The following is a 20051-nucleotide window of genomic DNA, read 5'->3' as shown; positions in this document are numbered from 1 at the left end:
AGGAGTTTATAAGCTGAAGGGAGTGTTTTTTATACTGATGAAATCCAAAGAACTGGTAGAACTGGCATTCAGGAGAACAAGAAGGCAGACACTCGGAGCAGTAGGTAGAAGTGGGATTGAGCCAAGCAGAAATTGGCTGATCAGATCTCTGCCAGGAGGCCACTACCAGAGAGAGAGTCAGATTACAATGAGCAAATCAAAACTGAGGGAACATGCCTTGCCCATCTAAGAAGAGAGTGTTCATGCATGGATTCCCAGTGTCAAAATTACATTAGCATTTAAATCTGTTCTGTTATTTTTTGTTACTGGTGTGTATTTTAAAAAGATAATAGTAATCCAAGAGAGAGGTAACAGTGTTTTCAAATCAGAGAGACACATGCAGGTTAAGATTTTGATTCTGTAACTTTCTTATTTTTTGTGATTATAGATCCTTTCTTCCGTCATTTGACTTCTAATCCTGATTAGTAACGCAAGGGTCATAATACCTACCTCAATGTTAAAATATAAAGCCCTTAATACATCGTCTGGCACATAATTAGTACCTTCAAAATAGTAATATTCATGGTTTTAAAATCTCTTGAAATCTGGAAAGATCATTGATCCTGTAGTGTTTTTAAAATTTTAGTAAATACCAAAGCATGTATAGCATTCATGCTATACACGTGACAGTAACTTTGATTTACTCTTGCCCTTTGATTTTAGTATTTAGCATATAACAAACTTAAAAATAGAGTTGAAATATTCACTTAATAGAGGAGTGGGGTTACTTGTTTTAGGAATTTTGAGGAAATTAAATGAGATAGCCTATGTCAAGTGCTTTGCATAATGCTTGATGCATAGCAACTTTTACACTCAATGAATGTTAGCTTCTTACCTTGATTTCACATTGCCAAGAGGCTTAGAAATACCTAATTCATTGCTGAATGAAGATAGTAGATGTAATTGGAGTAGGAGAGGAAATTGGCAGACAGCAATTCATTTTAAGCTATAATGATGTTTACTGAAATTGAAATGATTCTAACTAAAGCTGACTGTTTGCTTTTAACTGATTTAAAACATTCGTTTTTAGTTTTGACCATTTACATGACACTAGACCTGAAGGCTCTTTATGTATCCTAATTTAGGAGGATTTTGGTCTATACTTTGACTGAATACATTGTCTCTGCAGACATGGTGTAATTTTCAGGTCCTGCCAAAATAGAGTGAAAGCCCCAGCTGTATTTTTTGTTTTCTAGAAACCAGTTGTCATTCTCTGTTCCCCCCCCCCCCCCCCGCCACCCCGTTCTTTGCACTACAGCTGTGTTGCAGTCACTAGGTGACATACTACTCTTTACCCTATCCCTACATTTTTTTGTCTTGGCAAAACAGTGTCGGGCAACCATTAACTAATCTGGAGCCTCAAACTGGAAGAAGGATTTTTTTTTTTAATTCTGCTGGGTATTCAGGTTAAGACCTTGACTAGAATAGAAAGTTCCAAGAAGTTCGAATTAAAGATAATCAGAACTAACTGAAAAACAAAGAAAAAATAAAATGAATGTTTTGGATTGTGTCAAAGAAAATGGTATTAAATGAAGCAACTCCTCTGGAATGCCATATTTAGAAAATCCTGTTGGAGATTAATGATGAGATTCAGAGTCCACATTGAATAATTTTCTCATTGGCTCATCTAGACTTTAGTGCCTTCTATCTGTGTATAGAAACAGAGTCCTTGAAATTCTTCTCTTCAATTAAATACTTTACTAAAAAGTGATGTTAAAGTAATAATTATATTTGTTTCTGAGAAATACTTTAGTGTTAAATTAGTTTACCTTTGCTCAGTAGGCAACAACTTTTTTCAGTAAGTTCCGGTTAGATACTAAGTTCTAGGTGCTGGGCCATCAATAGGGAACATTGAAAAGAGATTGTCCTTGCCTTCTTGGAGGTTATTTACTATCATCTGGTTTATTATTAGAAAGACTTACTGTGAAGATTTACCTGGCATCAAATGACTTTAGTATTCAACCTTTCAAATTAAGTGAACATAAAAAAAAAACCTGTGCTGCTGGAAATGTTCTATATCTTGATCTGGGTGGTGCTTACATGGGGTAGGGGATGTAGAGTTATCTATCTTCTAATTAACATTAGTGTACTTTGCTCATTATACTTCAGTTAAAAATGCTTTTTAAAGTAAATTAAATGTACAGTAAAACTCCAGTGGTGGGACTTCCCTGGTGGCACAGTTGTTAAGAATCCGCCTGCCAATGCAGGGGACAAGGGTTCAATTCCTCGTTCAGGAAGATCCCACATGCCTTGGAACAACTAAGCCCACGAGCCACAACTACTGAGCCCGCGTGCCACAACTACTGAAGCCCATGCACCTAGAGCCTGTGCTCCACAACAAGAGAAGCCACCGCAGTGAGAAGCCTGCACACTGCAACAGAGTAGCCCCCACTCGCCACAACTAGAGAAAGGTTGAGCGCAGCAACGAAGATCCAAAGCAGCCAAAAAAAAAAAAAAGTCCAATGGTTTTCCATTGCATTTAGAATAAAACTCATATTCCCTTTTTAAAAGTGTATAATGATAAATTATATGTCAGATAATGTTAAATTCTGAAGCTGTTTTATTAATATGTAAAAATTGTATTTGACCAAGTAGAATTAAAAAGTTGGAAACTTCCTACCTCATCTAACATATTTTATTGACAGAATTTTAATGGCGTGAACTTTAAACTATTCACATTAAATAACTCAAAATATAGTGTTGCTTGAAGGAATTTTTTTACTTAGGATAAGTATAAGTTAATACCATAAAAAGTAACTTCCACAAAATGGGCATAGAAAGATAAGATGATCTGTTTTTTATTCTTGAAACCATCTTTAATGCATAAGCAAAGACAGACAAGTCTAAAGTGGGTAAAGTGAGTGCATAAGGAAGGGGTGAGCATTTGATAACTTATGAAGTTCTGTTACTTTCCCACATGGACTGGGAACAGACTTCATTTTGCACAGTCAAGAGAAGTCATTGGCACAGTGATGGGGGGGGGATTTGGAAAGAGGCCAAACTAAAGGCCTCTTTTGCTTCTGCCCTGCTAGCTCTTTTACTGTTTCTTTCATTTCCTCTTCTTTTAATCAAGGCTGAAATAGGCTAGGGAAGGAAATATAGGCATGTCTAGTTTTCAGAAGGTTATCACCTTACTTCCACATTTTCCAGTCCCTCTATATTCTTGACCCCGTTTTTCCCCAGGGCAGTGTTTCTCAACTTCAGCACTGTCAACATTTTGGGCCAGAGAATTCTTTGTTCTGTGTAGTGTTCATTGTAGTATGTTTAGTAGCATCCCTGGCCTGTACCTACCAGGTATCAGTACCACAAGTTGTAACAACCGAAAGTGTCTCAAGACGTAGCCACATATCTTCTGGAGGGCAAAATCACACCAATTGAGAACTACTGCCCTAGAGGAATAAGCTAAATAAATAGCCAGTGACAATTGCTGAGAGTTACTAAGCTTGTTACCACCTCTGCTGCTTTTCTAATCTTGGTCCCTATTACAAGCAGCTTTTTTCCTCCCTCATAAGAAAAGGGTACTTAGAAAGCATTATACCATTTTATTAGGTGAGACTTGTATTCTGGAATGATTAATAGAAGGGAGCCCATTGAAAATAGAAATTCACAATGTAATCAAGAATTGATTTTCATTAGTATGGTAACATATTTCTTCCTCTTAAAAAATTATACAACTGAAAGGGGAAAAAAAGTTCTCCTTTGTTCTTTATTGTGCTGGAGGCTGGCTTAGGAAAAGAAGCCATTATCTTGAAAAAGCTCTCTTTTTCTGTATAGGGTATTTTACTGGCATCAGATCATTTTGAGAAATTCAACATATATACTGCTAAATATACAGGGATTTTGTTTGTGTTTTTTGATATGTTGTTCAGGCCTTATTAAGGATCTCCCACACAAAGAGAAACATTCTGAGGAATGGTTGGATTTGGTGTTTTAAAGATCATCAATCCATGAAATAGGCAAATATGAATAGCTAATTTACAGAAAATATAGCTGTTTCTTAAGCATGTGAAAAATGCTCAACTTCACTTCTTATTAACACTATACTGAAATACATTTTTTACCTGAAGTCAACAAGTTCGGTAATATACTTGCTATGGACTGAACTGTGCTCCTCTTCCTTCTCAATTCATATTTTGAAACCCTAACCCTCAGTGTGACTATATTTGGAAATAGGACTTTTAGGAGGTAATTAAGGTTAAATGAGATCGTAAGGGTGAGGTCCTAATCCAGTAGGATTGGTGGCTTTACAAGAAGAGAGGAAGAGAGAAAGAGATCTCTCTCCCCCTCCATGTGCATACTCCGAGGAAAGGTCATCTGAGCACACAGTGAGAAGCCTGCTGTCTGCAAGCCAGGAAGAGGGCTCTCAACTAGAATTTGACCATGCTGGTACCCTGATGTTCAACTCCAGCCTCCAGCAATATGAGAAAATAAATTTCTGTTTTTAAGCTGTTCAGCTATGGTATTTTGTTATGCAGCCTGAGCTGACTAGTATAATACTGTAAAACAGTATGTGGAAGAAACAGACTTTTTTTTTTTTTTTTTTGCGGTACTCAGGCCTCTCACTGTTGTGGCCTCTGCCGTTGCGGAACACAGGCTCTGGACGCGCAGGCTCAGCGGCCATGGCTGACGGGCCTAGCCGCTTCGCGGCATGTGGGATTTTCCCAGACCGGGGCACGAACGCGTGTCCCCTGCATCAGCAGGCAGACTCTCAACCACTGCGCCACCAGGGAAGCCCTTTTTTTTTTTTTTTTTTTTTTAGTATGGTTGATTTATAATGTGTTAGTTTCAGGTATACAGCAAAGTGATTTGGTTATACATATATATGTATGTATCTATATTTCTTTTTTTAAAATTCTTTTCATTGTAGTTTATTACAAGATATTGAATATAGTTCCCTTTGCCATACAGTAAATCCCTATTGTTCATCTATTTTATATATGGTAGTGTGCATCTGTTAATCCCATACTCCCAATTTATCCCTCCCCCCTTCCCCTTTGATAACCGTAAGTTTGTTTTCTGTGTCTGTGAGTCTGTTTCTGTTTTGTAAATAAGTTCATTTGTATTATTTTTTAGATTCCACGTATAAGTGATTATATATTGTCTTTCTCTGTCTGACTTCACTTAGTCCATCCATGTTGCTGCAAATGGTATTATTTCATTCCTTTTTATGGCTGAGTAATATTCCATTCTGCCTAGCTATCTATCTATCTACCAACCACATCTTCTTTATCCATTCATCTGTTGATAGACACTTAGGTAGCTTCCATGTCTTGGCTTTTTTTTTTTTTAATTTTATTGGAGTATAGTTGATTTACAGTGTTGTGTTAGTTTCAGGTGTATAGCAAAGTGATTCAGTTATACATATATATATATATATATTCATTCTTTTCCAAATTCTTTCCCATATAAGTTATTACAGAATATTGAGTAGAGTTCCCTGTGTTATACTATACAGTAGGTTTGGCTGTTGTAAATAGTGCTGCTATGAACATTAGGCTGCATGTATCTTTTTGAATTAGAGCTTTGTTTTTTCCACATACATGCCCAGGAGTGGGGTTGCTGGATCATATGGTAACTCTGTTTTTAGTTTTTTAAGGAACCTCCATAGTGGCTGCACCAATTTACATTCCCACCAGCAATGTAGGAGGGTTCCTTTTCTCCACAACCTCTCCAGCATTATTATTTGTAGACTTTTTGATGATGGCCATTCTGACCAGTGTGAGGTGATACCTCACTGTAGTTTTGATTTGCATTGCTCAATAATTAGCGATGTTGAGCATCTTTTCATGTACCTGTTGGGTATCTATATGTCTGCTTTGAAGAAATGTCTATTTAGGTCTTCTTCCCATTTCTTTTTTTTTTTTTTTAATTTATTTATTTATTTATTTTTGGCTGTTTTGGGTCTTCGTTTCTGGGCAAGGGCTTTCTCTAGTTGCGGCGAGCAGGGGCTACTCTTCATCGCGGTGCGCGGGCCTCTCACTATCGCGGCCTCTCTTGTTGCGGAGCAAGGCTCCAGACGCACAGGCTCAGTAGTTGTGGCCCACGGGCCCAGTTGCTCCGCGGCATGTGGGATCCTCCCAGACAAGGGCTTGAACCCATGTCCCCTGCGTTGGCAGGCAGACTCTCAACCACTGCGCCACCAGGGAAGCCCTTCTTCCCATTTCTTGATTGGGTTGTTTGTTTTTTTGATATTGGGTTGTATGAGCTGTTTGTATATTTTGCACATTAAGCCCTTGTCAGTCCCTTCGTTTGCAAATACTTTCTCCCATTTCATAGGTGGTCTGTTGTTTTGTTGATGGTTTCCTTTGCTATGCAAAAGCTTTTAAGTTTGATTAGGTCCTATTTGTTTATTTTTGTTTTTATTTCTATTGCCTTGATAGATGACTTAAGAAAATGTTGTTACAATTTATGTCGGAGAATGTTTTGCCTGTCTTCTCTTCTAGGATTTTTACAGTGTAATGTCTTACATTTAAGTCTTTAAGCCGTTTTGAGTTTATTTTCGTGTGTGGTGTGAGGGAGTGTTCTAACTGTATTGATTTACATGCCACTGTCCAGTTTTCCCAGCACCACTTGCTGAAGACACTGTCGTTTTCTGCATTGTATATTCTTGCCTCCTTTGTCAAAGATTAATTGATCATAGGTTGATTTCTGGGCTCTCTATTCTGTCCCACTGATTCATATGTTTGTTTTTGTGCCAATACCATCCTGTTTTGATTACTGTAGCTTTGTAGTATTGCCTGAAATCTGGAAGGATTATGTCTCCAACTTTGTTCTTTCTCCTCAGGATTACTTTGGCAATTCTGGGTCTTTCGTGGTTCCATATAAATTTTAAAATTATTTGTTCTAGTTCTGTGAAAAATGTCATGGGTTATTTGGTAGGGGTTGCATTAAATTTGTAGATTGCTTTGGGTATTATGGACATTTTAACTATATTAATTCTTCCAATCTAAGAGCATGGGATATTTTTCCATTTCCCTGAATCAACTTCAGTTTCATTTATCAATGTTTTATAGTTCTCAGCAGATGAGTCTTTCACCTCCTTGGTTAAGGTTATTCCTAGGTGTTTTTTTGTTTGTTTTGATGCAGGTTTTTCTGATGCAGTTTTGTTGTTGTTTTTTTTTGCTTTGATGGCTGGCCTTTTTTTTTTTTTATGCAATTTGAAATGGGATTTTTTTTTTTTTTTTACTTTCTGATACCTCACTGTTAGTGTAAAGAAATACAACAGATTTCTGTATATTAATCTTGTATCCTGCTACCTTGCTGCATTTACATATCAGTTCTACTAGTTTTTGTGTGGAGTCTTTAGGGTGTTCTATATAAAGTATCATGTCATCTCCATATAATGACAGTTTTACCTCTTCCCTTCTGATTTGGGTACCTTTTATTTTTCTTGTCTGATTGCTGTGGCTAGGACTGCCAGTGTTGTGTTGAATAGAAGTGGTGAGAGTGGGTATCTTGTCTTGTTCCAGGTTTTAGTGAGAAGGCTGTCAGCTTTTCATCATTTAGTATTATGTTGGCCGTGAGTTTGTCAAAAATGGCTTGTATTTTGTTGAAATATGTTCCCTCTATATCCACTTTGGCAAAGAGTTTTTGTCATAAATGTATGTGGAATTTTATCAAATGCTTTTTCTGCATTTATTGAGATGATCATGTGATTTTTGTCTCTGCTTTGGTGATGTGGTGTATCACATTGATAGATTTGAAGCATCCTTGTGACCCTGGAATGAATCCAGCTTGGTCATGGTGTATGATCCTTTTTCTGTGTTGTTGGATTTGGTTTGCTAATATTTTGTTGAGGATTTTTGCATCTATGTTCATCAAAGATATTGGCCTGTAATTTTCTTTTTTGGTAGTGTCTTTGTCTGGTTTTGGTATCAGGGTGATGATGGCTTCATAGAATGACTTTGGGAGTGTTCCCTCCTCTTCAGTCTTTTGGAAGAGTTTGAGATGGATCTGTATAAGTTCTTCTTTGTATGTTTGGTAGAATTCCCCGGTGAAGCCATCTGGTCCTGGACTTTTGTTTGCAGGGAGTTTTTTCAATTATAGATTCCATTTCACTTCTAGTGATCAGTTTGTTCAAATTTTCTGTTTCTTCTTGATTCAGTTTTGGCAGGCTGTATGATTCTAGAAGCTTGTCCATTACTTATAGCTTGTCCATTTTTCTGGCATATAAGTGTTCATAATATTTTCTTATGGTATTTTGTATTTCTGTGGTATTGGTTGTTATTTCTCCTCTTTCATTTTTTATTTTGCTTATTTGGGTCCTCTCTTGGTGAGCTTGGCCAGAGGTTTGCGAGTTTTGTTATCCTTTCAAAAAACTAGCTCTTGGTTTTATTGATTTCTCTATTGTTTTAATCTCTATTTTATTTATTTTCTCTCTGATCTTTATTACTTCCTTCTGCTGACCTTAGGTTTTCTTTGTTCTTCTTTTTCTAGTTCTTTTAGGTGGAAGATTAGGTTGTTTAATTGGGATTTTTCTTGTTCTTTGAGGAAGGCCTGTATCGGTATGAACTTCCCTCTGCTTTTGCTACATCCCATAGATATTATATGGTTGTGTTTTCATTGTTGTTTTTCTTTTTTTTTTTTTGTGGTACGCGGGCCTCTCACTGTTGTGGCCTCTCCCGTTGGCGGAGCACAGGCTCTGGACGCGCAGGCTCAGCAGCCATGGCTCACGGGCCCAGCCTCTCCGCGGTATGTGGGATCTTCCCGGACCAGGGCTCGAACCCACGTCCCCTGCATCGGCAGGTGGACTCTCAACCACTGCGCCACCAGGGAAGCCTGATCCATTGGTGTTTTAGTAGCATGTTGTTTAGTCACCATTTCAGCGATTACATGTAGACTAAACAACATGCTACTAAAAAACCAATGGGTCAACAATGAAATCAAAGAGGAAATTTAAAAATGCCTTGAGACAAAGGACAGTGAACAACCACAAAGAGAGACAAAAAAAAAAATGGATTCTTATTATATTACTTATAAATTGGTATAGCCTCTATAAAGAGCATTTTGGCAATGTCTAAAAATGTCAAATATGCATGTTCTTTAACCTAGCAAATCTGCTTCTAGGAAATATCCTACTCATATACTCAAAAGATAGAAAAAAATGTGTATATAAGATTATACACTGGATATTGTTTGTAATAACAAGATTCGAAATAGTAGCTTCAATTCATGTGGCACTCAGAACATACCAGGAGTTCTAAGCTGTTTACATATATTCACTTATTTAATTTTCATGACAACCTTACAAAGTAGGTACTATTTTACAAATGGAGAAACTGAAGTTAAATAAGCCAAGGTTGTATAGTTAGTAAGTGAAATGGATCAGGATTTGAACTCAAGATTGGCTTTAGTTTTACTCCTCAACCCATATCCCATCAGTAGGGAACTGGTAAAATAAAACTATGCAGCTGTTAAAAAAAAGAATAAAAACGTTCTTTGTATATTGTTATGGAATGATCTCTAAAATATATTGCTAAGTGGAAAAGAAAACAAGACACAACACTGTTTATAGTATGCCACCATTTGTGTAAAATGAGGAAAAGATATGTCCATGTCTACTATCTAGGTACAAAATACGTTCAAAAGGATACTGAGAAAACTGGCAATATTGTTGACTATGGCAGAGATCACTGGGCAACTAGGGCATAGATTTTGAACTCTACTCTTGTCCTTTTTTAAAAAAAAATAAATTTATTTATTTTTGGCTGTGTTGGGTCTTTGTTGCTGCATGAGGGCTTTCTCTAGTTGGCGGCGAGCGGGGGCTACTCTTTGTTGCAGTATGTGGGCTTCTCATTGCTGTGGCTTCTCTTGTTAGAGAGCACGGTCTTTAGGTGTGCGGGCTTCAGTAGTTGTGGCTTGCGGGCTTAGTTGCTCTGTGGCATGTTGGATCTTCCCGGACCAGGGATCAAACCCGTGTCCCCTGCTTTAGCAGGCGGGTTCTTAATCATGTGACACCAGGGAAGTCCCTCTACTCTTGTACTTTTTTGAACCATGTGAATAAATTGCCTACTAAAAAATAAATAAAATTATATCCTAAAAGAGTATATATTATATCCCAAAGTATAAAATAATTATCCATGAGTCCATACTGAGATATATATATATATTTTATATATATATATATATATATATATATATATATATGAACTACATTTGGATGAATAAATAAATGGTAAGAAATAGAAAAATCTCCAATACAGATGAATTCCAAATAATTTATATAGATACTCTGCCTTGAAGGACAGGGAACATAAATTGTCATTTCTTAAGTGTGGGATGTGCATAGTGACTTACTTCTAAAGAGTAGGTATTGGTGGGAGGGGGAAATAGCTTTCCAGTGGAGAAACCTGACAAACATAACCTCAGCCAGATCATGAATGTCTACATCAATGGTTATAAATGATGTTGATGGTAGGTATGCTTGATATGATGATATGTTGAGAATGGCACCTTACCTCTGAGGTCTTCTTCCCCCAAACCCGTAACTCCAGTCTAATAATGAGAAAAATTCCAATAATGAGGCATCTGACGAAACACCTGAACAGTAGTACTCCTCAAAACAGTCAGAGTGCTCAAAACCCTGCAAAATCAGAGAAACTGTCATGGCCAAAAGGGGCCTAAGAAGATACGACGATTAAAGGAAATACGGTATCCTAAATGGGATCCTGGGACAAGAAAAAGACATTGGGTAAAAAAAAAAAACTAAGGACTTCAGTTAATGATAATGTATCAATATTAGTTCATTAAGTATAACAAATGTACCATAGTGAAAATGTTAATAATAGGGGAAATTGGGTATGGAGTATATGGAAACTCACTGTACTTATTGTCTCAATTTTTCTATAACTCAAACTATTAAAAGTCTATTTTTTTAAAAGAGTATATATAATAAATACACTGAGTAATATAAAAGCAAATTTAAAATTCAGATGTCCAGGGGCTTCCCTGGTGGCACAGTGGTTGAGAGTCCGCCTGCCGATGCAGGGGACACGGGTTCATGCCCCGGTCCAGGAAGATCCCACATGCCGCGGTGCGGCTGGGCCCGTGAGCCATGGCTGCTGAGCCTGCGCGTCCGGAGCCTGTGCTCTGCGACGGGAGAGGCCACAACAGTGAGGGGCCTGCGTACCGCAAAAAAAAAAAAAAAAAAAAAATCAGATGTCCATGTCCTGTTCCCCAGAGCTTAACCATAAACCTGGGAAGAAAGGCTTAGCATCTTTTGTTTTAAGCGTTCTGGATACTTTCCCTAAGCATCTTTGCTGTAGATAACTTTGCTGCAGTCATTTTTGTTACAAACATTCAAGTGTTTTGTTCATATATACTACAGTAGTACATGATTATGGTCAGTTGAATCTGGGTGCAGAACTGCAGAACAGAGGCCAACTGTCAAGTTATACATGGATTTTTGATTGCATAGGGGTCAGCACTCCTAGTGCACACATTGTTCTACCGTACACAGTTTCTTGCTTATTCATTCCTCTTCTTGTTCATCATTCCACTTTTTCATTAAAATTTCTTCCTTCATTAAGAGAGGTATCAGTTTCTAAATACTAGGATGCATATTTGTAACTGAGCTTTGTATTGTGTTGTGAAAGCCTTCTACATTGTTGTTTCTATCACATGTCTGTTGGTAGACATTGCAAAATTGTATGAGAAATGTGGGATCAACTCTGCACCTTTAAGGCCCTCAGCCTCTTTCTCCTCCAACGTGTAGTGTATTTTAAAATAAGAAACCAACTCTTGGTGCAAATCATCCTCATTTGTCAGCTCAATAAAGCAATCAGTAATGTTGCTAACTAGAAGAAATGCTAGTCTGTCATACAGAGTGAAGTAAGTCAGAAAGAGAAAAACAAATACCGTATGCTAACACATATATATGGAATCTAAGGAAAAAAAAAAAGGTCATGAAGAACCTAGGGGCAAGACGGGAAGAAAGACACAGACCTACTAGAGAATGGACTTGAGGATATGGGGGAGGGAAGGGTAAGCTGTGACAAAGTGAGAGAGTGGCATGGACATATATACACTACCAAACTTAAAATAGATAGCTAGTGGGAAGCAGCCGCATAGCACAGGGAGGTCAGGTTGGTGCTTTGTGACCACATTAGAGGGGAGGGATAGGGAGGGTGGGAGGGAGGGAGATGCAAGAGGGAAGAGATATGGGAACATATGTATATGTATAACTGATTCACTTTGTTATAAAGCAGAAACTAACACACCACTGTAAAGCAATTATACTCCAATAAAGGAGTTAAAAAAAATGCTAATGAACTTTGAAACCAAACTGTCAACCAGTTATTTTATCTTTGATGGCAAAATTGCCTTATGGCCAATTAGTTATGTGGCAAAAATGCTTGCTGCAAAGAGGTCTATGGTAAAGATGCTTGGGATGAAAATACCAGATGTGATTTTAAGCTCCATAGATGATTCCAGTGTGTGACCAAAGGTGAGACATTGTCTTAGGAAATGGTTCTCTTGCTTGAAAACCAATTTCTGAATTTTAAAAAATCATGAACAGTCAATCCCTATATATTCAAATAATTATTAACAGGGTTTTATTTTTCGTTTTTTTGTGGGGTTTTCCCTCAGTACAATTGTTTAGGTTTTTAAAAATGTGTGTTTATGTTTTATTTCCTTGTTTTCTTCTTTTTAAATGTTTAATATACTCATGCCTCAAGATTCATAATATTTTTAAAGGTTGGCCACAGTGTTTCCTGATGTTCAGTGACAATATTTAATATTCTCTCTGGCTTTTCTTCAGGCCACATTTTCTTTTACTTCATTTTGTGGGGACCTTTGTTTTCAGAGAATTCCTAAATATCCTGCTAAACACACCTGTGGATCATAATTATGAATAGCAGAAATCTCTTTTTCACAGTCTAGTTATTATATTTCCTCCCCCTTGGAATTCTGTAATTTCTCAATTATATAGATGAATATAGTGTGTAAACATTTGCTAGAAAGTTACTTTATTCCTTATCATCACTGAAGACTTCCCAGCTTGGAACACAAATGCTTATTTTAAATAAATATTCTTAATACTCCCTATAATTCTTTTTGTTTGCTCTTTAGTCTCTTAATAATGCTAATATGACTTCATTGGGTCATGTGTTTATCAAGATTATTTTATATGTATTTTTTCTAAGACATAAATTTTTTATTTTAATATTTTTCCTCTCTCATTGATGTGTTTATTTAGTTATGGGGACTTTTAGTTTGGTCAAAACAGTATAAGTGATCCATATAATTTACCAGAGGTAGTTTCTAGAGAGAAGTGTTCCTTGTTGTCTTGCTTTCCATCTTCTTACGGTAAAATCCAGACCCTGATACCTCTTTCCTGACCGATAGCTTCTGCCTTCTATTTAGGAGCTTGCTCTGTCTCTTCTTGTTCCAGTTCCTGCTACACAGTGCTATCAGCATTATCCCTTTAAAATACAGATTTGATTATGTTACTGCCTTGCTCTGGAACCCCTTATCTCTCCCCCTTTGGATATAGAATAATATAAACCACTAGTGTTTCTTGATCATAGTGCTTCATTTTTTATAAACATCAAGTAATTTAATTTTGATAAGAACCATTTAAAGTTACCATTCCTGTTGATCGTTGAGAGGTTAAGCAGCTTATGTAAGGTGCTGTAGTTGGTAGGTTGCAAAGCTTGGACCCAGCTCTGTTGATTCCAGGCTTCTCTGTTTGTATGGTCCCTGTTGGGCTCCTGTGTACTTTTTTGCCTTCTTTCTACCCACGCACTTCATTCTCCAATCGTATGGGTCCACTGACTTACCTTCTCTCATTTACCTTGTACTTTCTCAATGATGACCCTTTCACTTTCACTTTCTACCCATGGAAACCTTGCTTCTCTTTATGATTCTGCTCAAATATCAATGTTGAAGTGATTGTCTACATTCCCAGTTAAAGTTTTTATTCCCTCTTCTAGAATTTTATTTTTCATTCTTGGCATTTCTCTTATCATGTTATATATTTGTTTTCTTTCTCTTTTTACTAGATTGTAAGCCCCTGGAAGGCAAAGACTGACTGTCTTACCTTTACAAACCATAGGTCCTTACACTTAGAGGATGTGAATTTTTTAAAAAGTGAATTTTTAAAATGAGTTTTATTCATACAAATATTTTGTTAGAGATTTTGTAAGGATGGAATGTGAAATCCTTTTTATTAATCCTTAAGAATTATTGCAGCTAAGTTATAGGGATGTTTTACTTCCCATTAGATGTTTTCTAATTTAATAATAACTAAATCAAACTTAATAACATGTCAATTTTAAATTAAAATTTAATGAAAATAATTTTGATTCTATATTTTTACTCTTTTCAAAGGGAAATTTTTAAGCTGTTAGAGATATGTTTAAAGCATATTATGAGGTTTTATAAATGTTGGTAACTCAAATATTTGAAAAGAGAATGAGCATTATAAAAATTCTAAATATTTCTGCACTTTTTCATTATTTACTCAGTAGGTTTTTTAAAATGCAAATAAACTTTAAAATTTCTAATTAAGTCATTATTTTCAATTCTTAAAAATTCTTTTTCCCAAAAAATTGAGACTTTTTTAGAGATGCATGTAAGAATTTTTAATGGGAAAATTAAGGTCACAAAATAAGATGAAGCTAGATTGGTATCTGCACCTAAAACATATGCCATAAGATCCTAGACTGATGTTAGAATTAGGCTACAAATTAGGCTTGGCGTTTTGCAGTGGGCAAAGTAAACAAGAAAACATGATTAGTTACATGATCAAATTGTTCATATTATAAAACCAACCAGAGAAATTTCTTTTATGGGCCCTCACAAAGAAGGGCTACTATATGAAGTAGGTGAACCATCCTCAGCAACATCCCTGCAAAAATGCGTTTACAGTTTAGTGTGACAGATATATATCAAGCCGTTCAGTGCAGGACAGTGACATACTGTATAGTGCGTTAAAGGATATTCTGTGAGGAGTCAAAATAAATCAGAGTATACAGTTTTGAAATCAGCTAAAGAAATTAGAACTGTCTGGAGCAGCATTTTGCAAGGTACTGATAGTTTAGAAAATGGTCTTTTTAAAAATTGTTTTAAAAATTAAAGTTATTTTGTAAGGCAAGTACTTAAAGTTGTCTCTTAAACAACTTTAGTAACTATAAAACATTTTAGACTCACACCGTCATATTTTAGTCCTTGGTATACTAATCCCCAAAGTGTCTCAGTAATGTAGTCTCAAAATGTAGAAGCCTTGAAATATTTACACAAAGGGCATATGTCAACAGATCTGTAAGTCCTGCTCTGGGCAAAGATTTTTTGAAAAGAAAGCTACCATAAGGAATCATGTATTTGTAATTACAGTGAGTATATTAAAGAAAATATTAGATAAATGCTAGGAATTATAGGTCCATTTGGCAGAAATGTAGGAATTGGTACTCCTGTGACTGTAGTTTGGGAATTATTGATCTTCTACCAGCACTATTCAATAGAATTTACTGTGATGATGGAAGTGTTCTGTATCTCCACTGTCCAAAATGGTAGCCAGTAGCTGAGGTGGTGATTGAGCACATGGAATGTGGCTAGAGTGACTGAGGAACTAAACTTTTAATTTTATTTAACTTTAATTCAATTTAAATAACTGCATGTGGCTGGTAGCTAACCATATGGGAAGCTCAGTTCTAGAGGACAGGAAAGACTGCTTATCTTTCAGGCTTTCTAAGAGAAGCACTAAGTTCAAGATTGTATTCTCCATCAGTAACTGAATAAAGGAATTCTGTACTTCTAAGAAACACATGTTTTAAGATAATCAACGATTATTTATATTGCTTACTTTTATATTTTTGAACTTGAGAATTAACCAGGATGCTCATGGTTGATCTTTTTGGATATTAATAGAATTGTTAGCAAATAGTGTTAGGCTAAAAACTACATTTAAAATTATTTTATAAGGTTGAGACATTTACTTATAAAAATAGAAAGCTGTAGGTATACTGATATAGGACCATTTTCCTGCAGTTTCCAGAGTGTGGATTCTTTGGCATGTATGACAAAATTCTTCTCTTTCGCCATGACATGAACTCAGAAAATATTTTGCAGCTGATTACCTCAGCAGAAGAAATACATGAAGGAGACCTAGTAGAAGTTGTTCTTTCAGGTAAGTAAATAGTTTATTTTGTTGCCTTTCTTTTCAGCGAGCCTTATTTTTTGCATTTAACTAAGTGCTGTGTTCAATTATACTTTGTACTACAGTTGCTTACTTCTTTCATCTGTAATAATGGTTACTATGTGATTTTTACTTTCAGGAAGGTTATGTCACAGATGAGAAAGTAGGAAAATAAGCCCTGAATTACTTATTTGAGTGTTACTAAGCTAAGGGAATTATCAGTTGAACCAGAAGAGGAATATGTTCATCTCTTGAGTCAAAGAAATAAAACAATTACACTGAAATTCTGGTCCCTTTCCCCGTTTCTTTGAAGAGCATAGAAGAGAATTAGGGTTCAGAAAAGAAAATGAGAAAAAAAGGAGAAATAATGAAGATTTGGAAGAGGAAACTGCAATACTGGTTGATTCCATGACTTAAATAATGCTCCTTCTCTTTTTGTTCTCTGTGGACATTTTCTTATTCTCCTTTCCTCTCTCACCCATTCTTGCCATCCATTGTCTTTAGCTCCTGCTATTATCTCATCCAACAAGTGGGCAGGATTGTTAGTGAGAAGTGTAAAGGAACAAAGAATGTATATAGTAGGCCTGCAGAACTTCTTGTTTGGCAGCAAAGGAAAGAGGGAGGAAGAGAGGAGCAGGGGAGGGAGGAAAGGAAAGAAATGGAAGAGAAAGAAAGGAAGAAAAGCCAGTCAGGAGTCCAGAGTCCTGCCACCATTTTTTTTTCCTCTTCCCAGATTCATATTTGCAGCTTGTTCTTGAGATCCTCTCTGACTATCACCTTTCCTTATTAGTCTCTTATCCTTCCCATTCATCTTCTCTGCCACAACCCCAAATTCTATACACATCGCAATCCTTGTCTTTCTTTTCACTCCAGAGGGGCTTCACTCCCGGTCCTCCCTGGAGGTCATGCTCACATCTATTCCTCTCTTGCCCTGGACCCTACATCAGGCCATGGGGATATCCACTAATGACTTGCAGGTAGTGTTGAGAGGATGTCTGATGGTGGTTGCGTCTGCTGTTGGCTTGCCCACAAAGGGAAGAAGAGTCTCTTTATCCTAACCACTAGGACTCTGGAGAACAGAGTGTATCCTGGGATCCTAAATTAGAACTGAGTGTGTTTCCCACAGAAACATTGCTATAACTTAATGTTAAGTTCCGCAATTTTTTTTTAACTTTAGTGTTCTATTTCCCAGTACATTATAAGTTAAATAGTTTTTAACTAGCTAAAATAAATCTTGACAATTATTTGCAATGTTACCACTCCGAGAAAATGCTTTTGGAGGTCAAAATACCTACCTATAGACCTACTTTTAGAGCTCAAATTATTTGAAGTTGGTGAAGTTCCTAAAATAGAGTTTGAAAACCACAGTATTAGCTGCTGAAAATAATTTATTTTTATGGTCAGATGAAACTTTCAGAAAAAAAAGATTCTGTGTACTTTGACAAATGAATATGGTCAATGTTCTTAATCTCATCACAATTACAAGTACAGGGTTTATTTGAATATTTTTCTTTTTTAAAAGCTTTGGCCACAGTAGAAGACTTTCAGATTCGTCCACATACTCTCTATGTACATTCTTACAAAGCTCCTACTTTTTGTGATTACTGTGGTGAGATGCTCTGGGGATTGGTACGTCAGGGACTGAAATGTGAAGGTATGTGTTCTAAATTTTTGTTTCATTTGAAATAGGATTTCACATTTGCGTTCAGTAATCATCAATGAAAAAACAAGATCATTGGTAGTGACTAGGTAGTACCCAAGGTTTAGAATTGGAGAGGTATGGTTATCCTGTATTAGAATTACCAGGGGGTGGGATGCGGGTGCACATTTCTGATTAGTCAATAAATTTTTTCTGTAAAGGGCCAGAGAGTACATATTTTAAATTTTGCTGGCCATGTGGTCTCCTTACAATGACTTAATAACTTTGCTGTTGTATTGATAGCATGAAAATAGCCATAGACAGGTTGTAAACAAATGAGTATGCTGTGTTCCAATAAAATTATTTATGAACACTGGAATTTGAATTTAATATAATTTTCACATGTCATAGGAGTAATTTGGTACACAGTCTACAGTTTGCTGAAGTTCTTTAAGCCAGAGGTTCTCAAACTCTATCGTGTATCAGAATCACCTTGAGGACTTGTTGAAACATACTTTGCTAGGCCCCATCCCCAAAGTTTTTGATTCAGTAGGTCTGTGGTGGAGCCCAGTAATTTAGATTTCTAACAAATTCTCAGGTGCTGCCTTGAGGAGCACACTTGAAGAAACCACTGCTTTAGCCAACTTAACCTTTCTACACGTTTCCTATTCTTCTTAGCTTGTCATCTGGGTTCTTCATTAGGATAACTATTGCTGCCAGAGAAAATAAATAAAGGAAGCACCTATTTTTTTATGTACACACTTATATAGTAAAGTTAAAAAAATTTTTTTAACCTTTTAAAATATATTTAGGCTGTGGATTAAATTACCATAAACGATGTGCCTTCAAGATTCCAAATAACTGTAGTGGTGTAAGAAAGAGACGTCTGTCAAATGTATCCCTGCCAGGACCCGGCCTCTCAGTTCCAAGACCCCTGCAGACTGAATATGTAGCCCTTCCCACTGAAGAGGTATGTATTCTAAGGTAATAGAGGGCATTTTACTACTTACTCCTTACGTTTCTGCAGGATATATAACATCATCTTAAAACATAAGTTATATACTGAAAAATAGTAACATTCCTACACTTAAGAAACTTAAAATGTATTACTGTAGACAGGACTTACCAATAGTCATGAATTGCATTTTGTATACTTCGTGATAACCTTATCACTTGGACCATAAGATCAACCTCCTAACCAGTATCCTGACTCCTGGTCTCCACACTTCACTACAGCTTAATATACAACAACTCTGATTAGATTACTCCCCACTAGGACACCTTTATATATTCTGTGTTTCGGACAGTCTGTAATATTCATCATTCCTTGAACACACCCTTTCCCCCCCTACATTTGCTCAAAGCTCCTCACTAAATAGACGGTAAACCACTGTTACTGGTAAGATTGCAGTATGTGCCCAGGTATGCTGGGATTGGGAAAAGGTTAAGAATCGCTGGACTGGGCTTCCCTCGTGGCGCAGTGGTTGAGAATCCACCTGCCAATGCATGGGACATGGGTTCGATCCCTGGTCCAGGAAGATCCCACATGCCGCGGAGCAACTAAGCCCGTGCACCACAACTACTAAGCCTGTGCTCTAGAGCCTGTGACCCACAACTACTGAGCCTGCGTGCCGCAACTACTGAAGCCCGTGCGCCTAGAGCCCGTGTTCCACAACGAGAGAATTCACCGCAGTGAGAAGCCTGTGCACTGCAATGAAGAGTAGCCCCTGCTCACCGCAACTAGAGAAAGCCCGCACGCGGCAACAAAGACCCAACACAGCCAAAAATAAAATAAATAAATTTATAAAAAAGAAGAATCACTGGACTGCTATGTAGAAGACCCAGGTCTAAGTTTTGATTTTAATACTAACGCTTTAGTAGTATTAATCCCTTTGAGCCCATTTTTTCATATGTAAAATAGGGCTAACAACATAAATAACTACTTGTACTAGACATGAAAAATTGGGTGGCTCCTACAACCATAGTCCCCTGAGTAGTTCCTTATAAACATGCTCTGTACCATGTCCCTGATACCCCAATCCCAGCAGGACCTGACAAAAGGCAAAACTGGCTAAATCAGCCTTTCCATGTTACATGTTTTAAACTTGAGACAAACTGAGTGGTAGAAGCAGAAGCAAGAGAAGCACAGTGTTGAGTCACCACTAGACTAGGGGGCCAGGGATGAGCAAAAGCTTAAAGCATCTGTTTCTAGTTCCCACTGGCTGCTTTATCAGC

The 20051-nt window shown here is 36.9% G+C and overlaps 1 protein-coding gene across 6 annotated transcripts in view; it reads left to right on the top strand.

The window, feature by feature from the left end:
- The window catches only part of PRKD3 (protein kinase D3), a 73420-nt gene that overhangs the window by 20223 nt on the left and 33146 nt on the right, over positions 1 to 20051 (top strand). For 5 of the 6 annotated variants that reach the window (XM_032652946.1, XM_032652949.1, XM_032652950.1 and 2 more), the window contains 3 exons: positions 16030 to 16168; positions 17700 to 17831; positions 18629 to 18786. In XM_032652946.1, coding sequence (XP_032508837.1) covers positions 16030 to 16168; positions 17700 to 17831; positions 18629 to 18786 — 429 coding nt within the window. The remainder of the gene's footprint in view (positions 1 to 16029; positions 16169 to 17699; positions 17832 to 18628; positions 18787 to 20051) is intronic. The other variant, XM_032652951.1, reaches the window with a different exon arrangement.

This window comes from Phocoena sinus, chromosome 13 (genome assembly GCF_008692025.1).
Source record: "Phocoena sinus isolate mPhoSin1 chromosome 13, mPhoSin1.pri, whole genome shotgun sequence".
Lineage (NCBI taxonomy): Eukaryota > Metazoa > Chordata > Mammalia > Artiodactyla > Phocoenidae > Phocoena > Phocoena sinus.
This window is presented reverse-complemented; position numbering and strand designations above follow the sequence as displayed.